The sequence below is a fragment of the Balaenoptera acutorostrata genome, chromosome 4 (assembly GCF_949987535.1).
Source record: "Balaenoptera acutorostrata chromosome 4, mBalAcu1.1, whole genome shotgun sequence".
Classification (NCBI taxonomy): domain Eukaryota; kingdom Metazoa; phylum Chordata; class Mammalia; order Artiodactyla; family Balaenopteridae; genus Balaenoptera; species Balaenoptera acutorostrata.
This window is the reverse complement of record NC_080067.1, coordinates 10264324-10280668: the sequence shown is the minus strand read 5'-3', so window position 1 is coordinate 10280668 and position 16345 is coordinate 10264324. Positions and strand designations below refer to the sequence as shown.

General features: G+C 47.5%; 2 protein-coding genes across 2 annotated transcripts in view; one reads left to right on the top strand and one right to left on the bottom strand.

Annotated features, from left to right (window-relative positions):
* Positions 1 to 6727, top strand: part of PLCL2 (phospholipase C like 2) — a 193747-nt gene extending 187020 nt beyond the window's left edge. The window contains exon 7 of the mRNA XM_057545045.1: positions 6342 to 6727. Within this exon, the coding sequence (XP_057401028.1) occupies positions 6342 to 6521 (180 nt within the window). The 3' untranslated portion in view covers positions 6522 to 6727. The remainder of the gene's footprint in view (positions 1 to 6341) is intronic.
* The window catches only part of TBC1D5 (TBC1 domain family member 5), a 534463-nt gene continuing 523971 nt past the window's right edge, over positions 5854 to 16345 (bottom strand). Inside the window, exons 22-24 of the mRNA XM_057545046.1 lie at positions 15407 to 15486; positions 14464 to 14598; positions 5854 to 9681 (exon numbers count right to left, since the gene is read on the bottom strand). Of these exons, the coding sequence (XP_057401029.1) occupies positions 9394 to 9681; positions 14464 to 14598; positions 15407 to 15486 (503 nt within the window). The 3' untranslated portion in view covers positions 5854 to 9393. The remainder of the gene's footprint in view (positions 9682 to 14463; positions 14599 to 15406; positions 15487 to 16345) is intronic.

The following is a 16345-nucleotide window of genomic DNA, read 5'->3' as shown; positions in this document are numbered from 1 at the left end:
AGTGAGTCTTAGACAATAAATGCAGACCTCAATTAACAGAGTCAGAATTTGATATCTACTGAAATGTAATCTCTTTCTTTCTAAAAATTACCCTCATTTTTCATCAAATATAGCCAAATTAAGATTTGTTTGTTTGCAAAATGAGTCTGGTTAATTGATCATATTGGCTCCTTTCAATTGGCTGTGTTGGAATTTTTCGTAAGGAGTCTGAGACTGAAATTTTAAAAGCCCTCTGAGGGCCAGGAAAGCCATGCCAAGGGCTTTTCATAGATTTTGCCTTACAGATGTAGGTGGATTCCTCACTTTTTGAGGTCCCCAAAGTACCTCGAGATTTTTGCACCTGTTAGGAAGTATCCTTCCTAATTTACCTGATAAAGCTGCTGGGAACCTAAGAGTTTCCAATATCTGGAGGGATCAGGTAGAGAGAAAAAATAAATGTTTCAATTGTGTTTACAAAGGTAAAATCTACCAAATTGCTGTAAGTCATAATTAGCTTAAGGGGAAAGGTTTCCTTAAAACCAAAAAATTATAACCATATTCATCAGTTTACCAGTCTTATATAATTAATTCTTTTTTACTAACAGTTTTATGAAATCAGAGTTGCCATTAGACTTTTAAAATCTAGTTTAGCAGTATGATTGTCAAAAAGTCCTTTCTATGACTCTTCTTAGAGATGAAGCATTTTGCAAAGCATCAGCATAACTGTCTCTGAATGATAAAGGACTTAAAAAGGCAAGGTTAGAGATCTGATTATAATGTTTTTTGACAAAGAAGCTGAATGAAGTTGTGACATACAGCATTTTAACCTGTGTACTGGCTTAAGTGATTTACTTTCTAACTGTGACTTTCTCTTTCCTATAGCTTCTTGCTTCTTTTCTATTTAAAGACCTTTCAATATTTCCTGTAGGATAGGTTTAGTATTGCTGTATTCTTTTAGTTTTTGCTTATCTGAGAAATTATTTCTCTCTTTTTCTATTTTAAATGGTAATCTTGCTGGTAGATTCTAGGTTGCAGATTTTTTCCCTTCCAGGATTTTGAATATATCTTGTCACTCCCTTCTGGCCTGCAATGTTTCTGTAGAGAAATCAGCTGATAGCCTTATGGGGGTTCCCTTGTAATTAAGTCTTTGTTTTTCTCTTGCTGCCTTCAGAAGCCTCTCTTTATCTTTAACTTTTGCTATTTTAATTATAGTATGTCTTGGTGTAGGTCGGGTTTGGGTTTATCTTGTTTGGAACCCTCTGTGCTTCCTGTACCTGGATATCTGTTTCCTTCTTTAGGTTTGGGAAGTTTTCAGCCATAATTTCTTCAATTACATTTTCAATCCCCCTTTCTCTTTCTTCTCCTTCTGGAATCCCTATTATGCATAGATTGACATGCTTTATATTAGTATCCCATAGGTCTCTTATATTGCTTTCATTTTTTTTTTCTTTCAATTTGCCTTTCTGTCTGCTGTTCTGATTGGGTGATTTCCACTATTCTATCTTCCAGATCATTTATTCGTTCTTCTGCATTATTCATTCTGTTATTCATTGCCTTTAGCTCAGCTTTCATCTTGGCGAATGAGTTTCCTAATTTTTCTTGGTTCCTCTTTATAGTTTCTACCTTCTTTTTACAGTAATCTGCATTTCTATCAATAGGCCTTGTTAATTTCTTCAATATTTTCATCATCTCCGTTTTGAACTCAGTGTCTATTAGACTGAAGAGGTCTGTTTCATTGTTCTTTTGGGGGAATTCTCTTGACCTTTTAATTGGGAGTGGTTCCTCTGCTTCTTCATCTTACTTATGTTTCTCTTACTCTGTGAGTTTAGGAGAAACAATTATCTACTGTGGTCTTGGAGGGCTGCTTTTATGTGTGAGCGTCCCTGTATAGCCTGCGTGGGTTTAATATTTTTGGTGCGAGGGCTGTTTATAGTACGGATGTCTGTGACCTCTTTCCTTAGCGTGTGCTGGCTGTTTGTGCTTGACAGGTGGTGGTGTGGTGACCAGAGCCTGCACTGGGTTGCTCTATGGTTGTCACTGCCCCGTCAGCGACAGTTGTTGGAGCAGAAGCCCCCCGATCTGATTCTGAGCTGCAGTGTGAGCTAGGTGGGATTGGAGCGCTCCCTCTGGAGAGGAGCCGCTGACAATTGCTTCGCCAGAGCTGTCCACCCGGGAGTGTGCTCTGTGGTGTCGCCTGGCTGGGCTCACAAAGTACGCTGTTGTCGGCTCTGCCCTCGGCCCCACCTCCGCTGCGGGCATGCAGGCAGTTGGCCCCGGTGTCCCTCAGGCACTGTGCTCACAAAGCCAACGGCACAGATCCCGACACGCCAGTCCACTGAAGGCGGGTACCAGGAGCACAGCAGTCACGCACCTGGGCTCGCCGTGGGAGCCTTGGAAACAGCCCAGGCTCTGCCTCCGTGTGTGCTCCCACCAAGCCCACAGCTGCTAAGGCCAGACCCACCCCCGCCACAGTGCACCTGCTGTCCCGCTCCCAGAGCTCATAGCGGCAGCACCAAGAAAGAGGCTGCTAAGGGGCAGGCCCCGCCCCTCCCTTCACTCGCCCCTTACCAGTGGTGCTTCGCTTCTGTGGCAGGCCCGGGCTTCTTCCACGTACACCCCTGGTTGCCACCCGTACCACACTCCAGGCCCTTCAGGCTGTCTCCGTGCAGCCAGCCCCAGTCCTCTCCCTGGGTCTGTCCTCTGAAGCCTGAGGTTCAGCACCCAGCCCCTGCACGTACCAGCAGGTGTCCTGGGCTGGGGATTGCAGCAAGGTAGCTCGGATCCTCTGTGCCGGTCTCTCTCTTTTCTGCCTTCTGCTGACTGCTGCGTTCTCCTCCGAGCCTCTGAAGCTCCCTTTCTGTCCCAGCTGATATCCCCGCTGGTGAGGGGGCTTCTCAGGGTGCGGGACTCTTTCCTCTTTTCCAGCTCCTTCCCAGGGACACAGGTCCCATCCCTATTCATTTTTAAAAAATCTTTCATCCTACCCAGTTCTGTGGAGATATTTCTATACACCTCTGGGTGTCTGATACCTTGCGCCAGTGTTCAGTAGGTACTCTGTGAGAATTGTTCCACACGTGGATGTATTTTTGATGTGTTTGTGGGAGGAGGTGAGCTCCACGTCCTTCTATTCTGCCGTGTTGGTTCCTCCCCCAACATTTTAAGATAACAACTAAAATTATAACATTATACCGGGACATATCCAAATTTCAGAAGCTTTATATAATTTCTAGAATGTCTATATTAAAAACATTTATCCATACCGTATAATCTGAGGAGGCTTATCACTCATTTGACAATGCTTCCCATGTAATTTAACATACCAAACAATCCTAGTTAGTTTAATATTTTTCTCTGAGATGCCTTAGGGGCTCTCCAAAGCATCGCAAAGTTAGCTGGAGGTCAAAAATTTTTAATTAATTAAAATTTGATATTTGGGAAGTTTGTCAAAAAGTTTCAAAACACTTGGTCAAATAAGATCATAGGTCATTGTGAGACAATACTTATTCCTTAACCAAAATGAGAAGAGATCTCAAAAGCGAATACAGATCACTTAAAGGCACAGAAACTCAATCTGTTATCAATGGCATCATTCCAGGAAAACTTTGTCCTCTTACCAGTGAGAGAAAAAAATCTAGTCTTGCACCAGCTTACTTTTAATAATAAAATTCATTTACTTAAGTTAAATTCAATCTAAATTTAGCCTGTCCTGACCATGCACAAACTCTTTTCTCAGAGTTCCTTTTCTACAAACCTTCCATCACTTTCTGTATCCATATTATTTTGCCCCTTAATTCTCCCATCTAGAAACAACCAGATGAACTTCCATCATTTAACTTAATTTAGCACAACTCTAAAATTTCACGTTACCAAATATCTGGAGAGATCATTTACATCTCAAAGGCACAGGAAAAGAAATGCAAATTTCTCTTCTAACTAACTACTTATATAAAACCCAGCCATCTTGGGCTATTTTTGAACTTTCTTTTTTCCAGTTCCCAAATATCCAGTGCAGTTTAAACAAACAGATGACACTAATAGACAATAATGTATATCATCTGCTCATATTCACAAGCCTCATTTTCAGCAAAACGAGGAAGAAAGAATAGGATTTGGACTCAGGTACCGGAGACACTCATTCACATACATCCACACACACCCCCAAGATAAAAGCAGTTGCAAAAGACCCACTCTGATACAATAGCTGAGCCGTTAGGGGCCATTGTTCTACAGATCTCAGGGAGTATTGAGGCCACACAATGTTTCAAAAAAAATATTTTCTTTCATTTATGGGAGCACAGCTAAAGATCTCCAAGTTTTGCAAAAATACCCCAGGGGACTATAAGATGGACCAGAGCTCTGATCATCCATCCCTAATTATTCACGATTGGTGTTATCAGCTATCATGCAAACAACAGTTCAAATGGGTCTCTCAGGGTCATAGGCCCCTAGCCACAAAACGGGAGAAACCCAACCAATGTCCCATCAGAGATGAAGCTTAATAAATGACCAAGGCTAGTTCAAAAAAGGGAAAAATCCTGACCAATGCTCCACCACAGGTGAAACCAACACAACAGAGAAGGATACCCTGATGTCGTCACACACGAGCCCAGCCTGCGCAAGCTGGAGCGACTTACCCCCCAGCGACACTGAATGTGGACCACAGCTCTGGACGTTTCTCGGTTCCGAACAGCCTTGTGCCGAGGGGTGGCCAGCGCCTGTCAGGGACAGTCCCTCCAAGATCCCCAGAGCGAAATGTACTCTGGCAGCTGCTGGGCCTCAGGGAAGGGGCTGCCTCTGGCTGGGGTCGACCTGTCACAGGCACAGACTCTTGGCTGGCTCACCAAAATTGCTAGCAAACGCAAGTTTGTGTGCCCGACGCACAGTGAGGCCAAACGATACCAAAACGTCGGAGTTTGGAGAAGAGAAAGGTTTACTGTCGGGGCATGCGAGAAGAAGGGTGGCTTGTGCCCCCAAAACCCTGAACTCCCCGAAAGGTTTCAGCAAAGCATCTTTAAAGGCCAGGTGAGGGAAGGGGGTCACAGGGTATGTGATCAGCTCCTGCACAATTCTCTGATTGGCTGATGGAGAGGTAACAGGGTGGCGTCACAGGGGTTAACATTATCAGTGCTTAGGCTCCAGGAGGCCGGGGGGCTATGTGCTCAAGGTCATCAAGTAGTTAACATCTCCCATTTGGTGGGGGGGGGGGTTCACATCTGTGAAACAACTCAGGAAATGTGCACCAGATACTGTTACCTGGGTGCTTCAGGGAGGAGCTAAAGCAGAGGAGATGGGGGAAGGGCCTGTCCCGGGAAGGCCCCATAGGGTCCCGCTCGGTTACATTAGTGAAGGCACCTAAAGTCTGCTGTGCTCCTGAGCAGACACCCAGGTGAGCCCTCCTGGACTGGGGACTTCGGCTCCAGAACAGCCCGGAAGTCCTTGTGGGCCCCAGACATGCTGAGGTCCAACCACTCATAACTTGCATTCCGATTTGCATGAAAACAAAAAATATTTGACACTTTCGTGCCTCTTTCAGACTCCCAAAGTGGTGTGAGTGTCCTCTTCTTTCTCTTCCCGCCACTGTGTGTAATTGGGAAGAAAGGTGTCTGCTGGCCCCGGGGACAGCAGGTGGCCGTGTTTGCTCTCTGGCTCTCGGCCACGTGGCCACTGCACGGTGGTGGCCGAGGGCGGGAGAGTTTCTGTGGTCACTCACCTCAAAAGGAAAGCAACTGTTTTTCTCTGATATTTTGGCAAGAAAGCTTTGACAAAATTAACTGAAATACAGAATCCCTGCTGTTTCAGCTCAATAAGAGCACTGAATTGTGATGATTGATTGATTGTTAATTTTGGATTCAAAAACTGCACAACACTAACAGATGTGATTTGAAATATTTTTAATGTATTAACAACTAGGACATCTTTTGTGGTCAGACAGTAAGTATGTTGATTGGCCAAGTGTTGACAATGGCTGGTCACTGGCTCTGGTGTTTTGCATCTGCCAATGGTCATTCCTTTCCTGGCTTCTCCAGCCTCTCTGCCCCAACCCCAGGTGAGTGGCGGGCAGATCACCCTGGACATTCAGCAAGAGCCCTGCCTGCTTGATTCCATGTATGTAAACATCATAAAGTACCCAGAGAACGGAGAGGACTGAAAAGGCAGCACACTCTTGGAGTCTGGCATTGGGAACCGGGAAAACAAACTTGTTTTTTCGTTAAAATTGACCTATTTGGATTCAGTGCCGATCAGAAATAAATATGCCCTCTTGCGGAAGCAAAATATTTCTATATTTCAGTGGACGACCTATATTGTCAAACTGTAACCACAAGTCATGTCTCATCTCACACTAACTGCATGTTTTATCACAGGGACAAGCGGATCTCTTGAAATACGCCAAGAACGAGACCGTGGAGAACCTGAAGCAGATCCACTACGCGGCTGTCTCCTGTGGACTCAATAAACCAGGCACAGAAAACACCGACGTCCAGAAGCCGCGCCGGAGCCTTGAAGTCATACCCGAAAAAGCAAACGATGATACTGGAGAATGAGGGCACCTTCTAGAGATGATTACAGAATTTATAACTCTAGGACCAATTGTAGCCAGATGGGACATTTGCTTTGCACTCACTAATGAAAAATAATATTGGGGATTTTAAAGCACAACTGGAATAGCTAATTGCCGTCTATTAAAACTGTGAATGTACGTAGCAACCCTGCGTGTGGAGGCAAATAAACTCTTTAACAAGAAATTCTCTTCCTGGCCCAAATATGCTACATTTGTATACAAAGACATCATAACTCAGTTCCAGTGTGAACAACAGACTAGCCACTCTAGTTCCAGCGAGAAACAGACCTTTTCCTAACTGAAAACAATGTCTTAAGACGCAGATGGATTGTATGGTCTAATTAGTATTTACTGGGGGAAAACCGAATCTACAAGTTTTACTTATGTATGCTTGCTGGGGGTCTCTGGGTTCCAGATGTTTTTGGAGGCGTGCCTGCTGAGCCATGGTTACGAAGGAGAATGTAAGTAGCCTTGAACTCGGAGAGCCACTAGGTTCAAGGGCACTGCGGCTGGACGGACACTCCTGGCTGGAGACACCTGCTGGGTACACAATGTAAAGGCAACCAACCTGGAAGCAACACACTGTACATAGTTTTTCATCGCATTAAGTAGTGGTCACATTAAAAAGATATTTTATGATATTTCTCCAATAACAGTACGTGAATTTAATGAAAGTTTAACTTTTTAAAAATTTCCAGTTCAAGATATTCTACTCCTCTTAAGAAGAGTGGCCAGTTACTTGGTGAACAGCTTCGTCAAAAATAAGTTGCTTGTCTGGCTTGACATTTTGCTTTTAGTACATAGAGCAGCCATGACTTTTTACATAGCGGCAGCTGTCAGTAAAGCAACGGACACCTCTTCCCCCTTCTCAGCCTCTTGATTCCTGCCGTAGGGGAGTGAGCCTGGACATGGTGCAGACAGTAAGCCAGTGGCAGGTGGAGGGGCTGGAATGGGTACCATGCTCCCCTGGCCAGCTGAGTCTTTAATCCAAGACTTTATTGTCCAAATCAGTGACACCGCATGCTATTTTAGAAAACCTACTGGACACTGAAGCCTAATTACTGCTTCTCCCAAAGCAAACTGCTCTCAAATTTTGGAAGGGTAAAAGCTTTCTAAATCTTCAATAATAACCGCTTTTTCATTTGTCCATATTGTTTTCAGTGACTCAGGTAAGTAAGCCAGATACCTATGTGGAATCCACAACTTGGTGCCTCAGTATTTCGTCACAGTTAGTTAGGGAAATGCTCAGGCTGATATATTGAATTTATTTATGCCCAGACCCTGAAATATCCTTTTACAAAACAATTCCTTCTTTTCCCAGTTCTTGTCATTTGCCTGCTGATAGTGTGCTTAAATAATTAAGGTATACATCTCCACTGGTCTGCACTCAATGTCATTCCAGTCAGAAAATTAAACCTCTCTGTTACTTGAATAATAGTGTGGTTTCCTGCTCACACCAGCCAGCAACCAGCCAGCAGCTTAGGCTCTTAGCTCTGAAATGAACTCTACATTGGAAAAAAAACAAAAACAAAAACAAAAACAAAAATATGTAGAAAATAGTAAAGAATTAAAAGTAGATTTGTAGACAGAAATAAAATAATGTGTAACTTAGATTATTGTTAGCAATCCTTGAACTTAGCTGGCAAGTAAATAGCAATATTCAGTGAAAAATCAAGAAATCATAAAAAATGACTTAAAATATTACAAAATTGAAAAAAATTGCTACATTTATAGTAATGGCAGATATTATCTAATATGTGACTTAAATGACTCTGAGACCAAGGCACCTGTCATTGGCTAGGGTTCATATAGGCTTTTGGAATCAGCAAACTTCAAAACCGAAGGGGGTCTATGAGATCATTCCATCTGACGTGTCCTTTCCCAGATGCAGATGTTGCAGACAAAAGCAATAAAATGCGGTGCCCGAGGTCACAAAGTCTGTTGGGGGAGTGACCCAGCCCAAGGTTTGCTCCACGTTTCCATGCTAAGAAAGTCAGCCTTCTTTTGACCCCTCTCTTCAAAGGAAAAAAGCAGGCGCACTTGCTGGGGGGTTGTCCCCCAAGTCGCAGTGTTTCTCCTGCTTGTCCAGATCCCACTCCAGGCAGCACTCGATGACCCAAATCAGCAGAGCACACAGTCATGGCTTATTCGCGGCTAAGTGACCCTCTTTTCTGACTAAGAAAGATTCTAAAGGATGAAATACAATTGTTTAAGGAGGGGCAGTGATGGCCAGAGTTGATGTGGTCTGAGGTTTAGAAATGTATTCTTTCACACATGAAGAAAACTGGAACCGGGTCGCAGGTAAATGTGACTCCTAAGTTTAGACCCTGTTCCTATAGCACGCTGTAACTATGTGGGAGGTTTTTTCCAGCCCTGGGATCCACTAGGTCTAGTCCATTTGGTTGCACCTGGCCTCTACTGTGTGGCTTCCCAAGGGAGGAACGAAGTATGAAATAGGCTGAGATACAGATTTCCCGAGAGTGTTCTCTTGATATCAGTTTTCCTATGCCTGATGCTCTGGGGGAGGGAAGATTTGAAACCCACTTCTTCCTTCTAGACACACCGGATGGAGTGGCCACTCCTTCTTCGCTGGGGAGGAGAGGGCAGAGCAAGTGATTCTAGCTGTGCTTTGGTCTTTTTGGACAGTGAATGTGATGCTGGGGACCTTACTGGCGGGGCCGGGTGAGCTACAGGGAAAAGCCGTCTGCATTTTGGGGAAGGTCTGCCGGCGTGCTCAACGGGCCCCCTGCTTCTCTCTGCAGGTTTCAAGGGCTGCACCAAGGCCACGTGCGCACTGGGAAGAGGCTGGGTTTCAGAGGCGTCTTCACGGGGCTGCGGGGGTGGCCGGGCGGCGGTCAGAGGTCCAGGGGGCTCACGATGGTGAAGCCCGAGTCCTTGCTGTTGCCGCTGCTGTCGTCGTCGGGGCTGGAGCTGGGGCTGCCGGACGAGGCCGAGGCCGAGGCTGGGCCGGTCAGCGGGTCTGAGAACACCGGGGCGCGCCGGGCCAAGCTCCGGAGGGGCCGCGGGGCCTGAGCCCGGCCCACCGGGGGCGCCCTGGCACCGCCCCCTTCGTCGTCTTTGGAGACGAGGATGAAGTCGTCCGTGTCGCCTTTCTCCATGCACCCCGGCGCTGCTGAAGGGGCCTGGGAAGGAGTCAGAGGACGGGGGGGAGGGAAGAAACGGTGAGACGGTGAGACGCGGAGCAGGGGGGCTGCAGGGGGGCCCCAATGTGTTCCATCTCCTCCTATCTCATAGCTGGCTCATCCGGGCTGAGCGCCGGGGGCCTCCCGGGACAATGCGGGGGCCTGGGGGCTTCCACAGACACAGAAACCCGGAATGGTCCTTTGCAAAAAGTACAGAGATGCAATGGCTTTACTCTACAATTATTTTCCTTTCTTTCTGAGTAATGATGTGTTTTGTTTTTAACGAAAGCAGCTGACATCCGAGGACACTGGTCAAGGTTTGGGGTTAAGATCAGAGAAGCTCCTGCCAGCCCTGGGATGGAAGTACAGCCACAGGCTGACCAGGGATGTTCCAGCCTGGAAGGAAGAGCCCTTGCCCACGGCCCACTACGCCAATGCAGTGGCCACACCTGCTGCCTGCCCCGCCCGCCTACTGTCCCCGAGGGGTGGCAGGAACTGGGGCAGGGCCTGAAGTCTAAGGAGGGGTACCGAGCCCCTTGGCTGGAAGGCCCCCGGGGGACCTCTGGCTCCAGCATGGCCAAGACCACCTTTGGGCTCTGGGCAGAGCCTGGATAGAGAGTCAGCAACACTCCTCAGGGAATCTGGGCGTGCCTGACAGGCCCCCTCTGAATTTCATGTTCTCCTGAGTGACATGCGGGCCAGTGGCTAAATAGTGGCTCAGGTGTCTCCCCCTCTGACAATCTGCCTACTTTTAAGAGATTTAATCGGAGAACAGGAACAGAATGGCATTAAAGATGCCACTGCCGAGACACAGCAGGCCTCAAGGTTCTTCAGCTGAAGTTATAAAGCTGTTTACAGCCTGTCAACACAGCAATTCTTACAAAACGGAAGAGACATGCAGCACATGGCCCTGCAGTAGAAGGGGACGTGATCCCTAATGGCACTAGGGCAGATTGGTGAGACAGATGGCCCTTTCTCATCCCATTACTGCCCTCCGTGAGGTGGTCAGGGCCGGGGGGCCTCAGGGGAGGGTGTCCCCCCATGTCCATGCCTGCACGTCAGGCCTTGGCTTTGGCCTCCCACCTCCAGACTGCAGATGCCTTGTTCATGTGACTGCTGTGCTGAGCTATAAGCCACGAGAACCTTGACCTCCCACCCCACTCAGGAGCTTATCTGAGGTTGACAACAGAGTGAGCAAGGACAGTCCTATTTTCAGAGCGGTGTCTCTACCGCAGAAATGCCATGATAACCTATCCGCCTTTAGCATACAGTGAGGACACGGGCAGGACTTGAAGAGGAGAAACACCTGTAACGTGTTTTAGCCTGTGACTAGAAGGAAAGATGGTTCCTACCGTCACTAATTATCTGGCTTGTTTCTGGAAAAGCAGTGGAGTCAAGTTATAAACGGTGAGTGACACCGCCCTCCCCCCAGTTTCTGGATAAAGCCATGACCGGCCCAGACAAGGCACGTTAGAACTGCCAGGGCTTCTGCAACCATCTTTTCTTCTTACCTCACTGCACCATTATCTTACGAACCAAGAACTGAAGCCGAGGTCAGAGGCCTGGAGACTTGGCCGACGTCACAAGCAGATGAAAAGACCCCATTCTTCTGGATTCCCACCTAGAATTTTTTTCTAGACACAAGTAAGCTTTCTCCCTGGATTTCCATAGCAATCTCAGCGACTACCTGGCGCCGTTTCTATCCTTTACAGAAACTTTGTAATTTCCTAGGTCGGTCTTCTCCTTCTGCCAAACACAGGCATGTGTCACACAATATAAAAAGTTTCTCAACATGTCAGTCCTGCGTAAAGCTGGCCGGGACCGCCACCTTCCCCGCCCTGACACCCCACCTCTCCTGTTGCTCAGCTTGATTTAGGATCGCAGTGGAAGCAGGTGCTGTTCAACAGGAAGGTTCCACGCTGATGAAGTGTCCCCTCTCTGTGCTGTCCAGGCAGGTAGCCCTACTCACAGGATACTGAGCACTGGAGAGGTACCTAGTGTGACTGAGGAACTGAATTAACTTTGAATTCTCTTTGATCCTGAGGAATTTATATTGAATTTTAAGTAGAGACCTGTGGCTAGTGGCTACTGCGTTAGCCCTCTGCGGCTCTGGACCACAGATTAAAAACATGGGACCAAAGACCGGTGAGGCAGGTGATACGGGCTGATGGACTTGATGAATCAAGGGTCCTCCAAGTCCCTCCTTCTGCTGTGGTGGATCTGAGTGAAGTTCATCCAGAACCTCCCAAAGATTCACAAAGAAGTGTGTGAAGGACAGACTGCGGAAGGGAGGGACAGAATGAGGCTCTTTTCACCCTACAGAATACAATTTCCAGGACTTCCCTGGTGGCGCAGTGGTTAAGAATCCGCCTGCCAGTGCAGGGGACATGGGTTCCATCCCTGGTCCAGGAAGATCCCACATGCCACGGAGCAACTAAGCCCGTGCGCCACAACTACTGAGCTTGCGCTCTAGAGGCCCCGAGCCACAGCTACTGAAGCCCACGCGCCTGGAGCCCGTGCTCCACAAAGAGAAGCCACTGCAATGAGAAGCCCACGCACCGCAACGAAGAGTAGCCCCCGCTCGCCGCAGCTAGAGAAAGCCCACGCGCGCGCAGCAACAAAAACCCAACACAGCCAAAAATAAATTAATTTGAAAAGAGAAAAAAAGAATACAATTTCCCCTCTGCTGTTGGCAGAGCTCGAGAGAAGATGTGTGATCAGATGGAAAGAACAGCCACATCTCCACCAGCTTCCCAGGGGGGGTGGGGTGCATGCACTGCCACGAAGGAAGAGCCCTTTTAAGTCCCTGGTTGGGAGGTGGGGGCACTGGCAGGGGGACCGAGCCCTCTGCCCCGAGGTGGGGTGAGCCCAGTCCTCTGCGGGAACGAGGGCCTATCGCACTGCACCCCCTTCCCGGCTCACGGCCAGCTCATGTGGAGGCTGCACTGGGTCTGCTGGGGCAGCGCTGGCAACTGGTAGGTTCTTACAAATCTGAAAACTGGGAAGGGCGATTACAAAGTATACTCAAGAAGTTTTCGATTAGCAAATTTGTTAGTGTTCTTCAAAGCTCTTTTTCTGTAGTATTTTTAGACATTCAACTAAAATAAAAAAATCACGCTAAATTTTAAAATAAAATTGTCGACGAAAAATGGTCAGGGGGTGGGCCTAAGCTCAATAATATGTGAATAAATAAATAATTATTGAAAAATTAAACATCTGGGCATGGAAGGGGAATCTGGAGGAACTAATCGAGGTAAGCTTGCAGTGTTACTGTTGGATTCATGTGGCTTTAAAATGCAGACTCAAAATGCTCTCTGAAAGTTCCCTTCTAAAGCTGGATGAAACGGACCACGCAGGGTTCTCTTCTGGAAGAGTACTCTTAAAACTGAAAAAGTCCCATTCTAAAATGTCATTTTGCTTCTTTAAAATCGTAAAAAATATATAATTTACAAGCATCTGGATGCTAGTTTTTGAGAAAGTAACTTAGATGAGAGCTAATGGGAGATTTTCAAGATGAAACTCTGCACACCATTTTAAAAAGAATATTATTAGGAATGTTTAGTCCCATCAGATCACACGCCGGGAGGCAGCATGGTGGAGCTGCAAGCTGACTGAACTGGGACAGGGGTTCTGAAAACAATTCCTCACTGGTAAAATGAGCAGGTATTTCTTCAATCCTTCCTAACTGGAAAATTCTGGGATTCTATGTTAGAATAAATTACATACCATGTTGACACCCAAGAGTGCAGGTCAGCAAATGACAGCTTGTGGGCCAAATCCGGCCTGTGGCCTGTTTTTGTGTGGTTCTCAAGCTGAGAATGGCTTATGTATACATATATATATTTTTCAATTTTTATTTTATATTGACATATAGTTGATTAGCAATGTTGTGTTAGTTTCAGGCGTACAGCAAAGTGATTCAGTTATACATGTATCTATTCTTTTTCAAATTCTTTTCCCATTTAGGTTATTACAGAATATTGAGCAGAGTTCCCTGTGCTATACAGGAGGTCCTTGTTGGTTATCTATTTTATATATAGTAGTGTGTATATGTTAATCCCAAACTCCTAATTTATCCCTCTCCCCCAACCTTCTTCCCTCAGTAACCGTAAGTTTGTTCTCCCAAGTCTGTGAGTCTGTTTCTGTTTTGTAAATTTTAAAGGGATGTAGAAACAAGCAAGCAAGCACACCAAATACAAAAACAGATATGTGCCAGAGACCGTATGTGGCCTGAAAATCCTAAAATATTTACTCTCTGGCCCTTGACAGAAAAAAATTGCTGACCTATGTGGCTTAGAGGATAGACATTGAGAAGTCCTTCCTCATGAAGGCCAAAAAGGTTCTAGGCCAGTGAAGTACACTCAAGACAGCATTAGGAAAGCATGGACAGTACTTCTTGTGCTAAAGGGGAATGGAGGCATCGGCTGAAGGCAACTGACCAATAACTGAGGCAGAGATCCGGCTTTCTAACACCGCACCGTGGGACTGGCAGGAAGTTCAGGCTGAAGCTGCTGCATACAGGTGTGTAGGTTGCGCACTGCACAACTCCAGGAGACACTAGTCTATTCTGAAGGGCACTGGCCAGGGCACTGGAGTACACGACTTGCACAGCTATGTACATCACCCCTGGCTTAGGTCACTTGTATTTTACAGTTGAACTTCACACGTGGTCACGTGAGGTAACTTCGGTGGGCTTGTATTATCCATAATTTGAATGTGTGTGCATCCCCCCCTCCCCTTCCGTCTCAGGCTAACGTGACAGTGTTCTCAGAGCGCCTGTACCTGCTTGGCGGCCCTGGGCATGTGGCCCTGGCCGCTGGAGCAGTAGTGGTCGTCTGAGATGGTGATCTGCTCGTTCTCCTCGGCTTCCAGCTGGCTCTGGTTGAAACGCAGGGAACCTTTTAGAATGTCTTTGATCTGTTTTCAAAGAAGAAGAAAATCCATGAGAAAGATGAATGAGTTTGGTTTTAAATGTCAGCGAAACCTCGAATACATCTGAATCAGACTTGTCATTGACTGTTCTTTTATAGCGTAGATATGAATTTATGACCATAAGAAAGTAATAACAGGAGAAAAAATCCAGCTCTATATCAAAACCCCTGACTTATGAATGACCAAGGAAAATGTCACAGCCTGAATGGCCAGGTTCCCACAGGGGCAGACGGGGCGTCACGCCCTTGGGGGTTATCCTAGAGCAGGAAGCACCACGTGCCCCCACACCCGGCTCCGCGGAACAGCCCTCAGCCTCTGAAGGGGCCACCCCAGCTGAGGGCTAATAACGCAGGCCGCGTCTCTTCACTGACATTTCTGTTCCATTCGGTCCTTCAAGGGTTGAGTCACTGCGGCCCTTGAGGGGCTGAGGCCTGTTATGGGAGGTGATCGTTTATGCCCTGTGCTCCCGGGACATTCGTGATGAGCGACTGAACTTGAGCTGGACCACACACACCACAGCAGCTTCGATGAGGAGCAAACAGAACAGCTTTGCTAAGAGGAAGGGGCAGGCGTGGGAAATGAGAAACCAGTCTGGGCTGCAGGCTAGTCAGACATAATTGCTGGACGGAGCAAGGGGCGTGAGCAGGTGGGCAGTCGGGAGGGGTCTGTCTGGGAGGAAATGCGGGGCCAGGGGACACTGGCTCTGATGTCATGGTATCCGTGCCCTGGTGCCCTCCCCAACAGGCACTAAAAGGGTGGCCCGTGCGACACAAAGTCAGAGCAACGGACATACCTGCTTTAGTCCTGCCAGGGAAACCAGAATTTGATCTTCTTTTTCCAAATTTTCTTGTAGTATCACTTCTTGAATATTTACTGAAAACAGAAGAATGACATTTTGTAACTAGTGCCCTGAGTGTAACTTATCTGCTGTCACACCATCACTTCAGGCAAGCTGGGGAAGGCTTCTGCCAAGTTTCACAGCAACTCTTCCCACCAAGGACACTCTGCCCATCTAGAGACGGGGCAGGTGCTGGGCCCAGCGCGGGGGCACCGAGCCTGGTACAAACCGCCTCCCCCAACATCCCACGGATGCGCTCTCACGGTGACAGACGTGTCTTACTCCTGCAGAGGGCCCAGGGCGCCCCTTGCTGACCTACGACGTGGTGAACAGCGTGGGGCGTTCATCCAGCGTCTGGGAGGAGGGGTGTTTCCGCTGGGCTTTCTACACTTCTCAGAGTTCAATGCTGTTGCCTCACCCCTCTCGCTAAATAAAGACCAGGTCCTCCCAGGTGACGTACATTAAAGACATCATCTTTAAAAAATGTAAACAGTATAGAATGTTGTCAATTCAACATAATGTTAAAAATAAAAGAACAAGCTCACTGAGTCAGCAACACTTAACCCGGGGTCTTCCCAGGAACTGCTTCCCTGTGCCCTGCAGGAGGCTTGGCCTCTGCTGGAGGGGCCTTCAGCCAGACCTGATCTGAGGACCCGCCAAGCCAGCTATCCCGTGGAGCTGCCCACCAAGAGCTTCAGCAAGCAGGGCACCTCGGCCTTCCCCACCGCCCGCCTGAGGAATGCGCCCAGTCCTGCTGGGGACTGTGGCTTCCGAGGAGGGGGTTCTCGGGGGAGCGCAGGAGTGGTAGCCCCCTCCCCAGCGCTACGCAGGAGACTGTGTTCGGGGTGGGGGGGGGGATTGAAACACGTTTTTACAAAGATACCACCTGAGCAC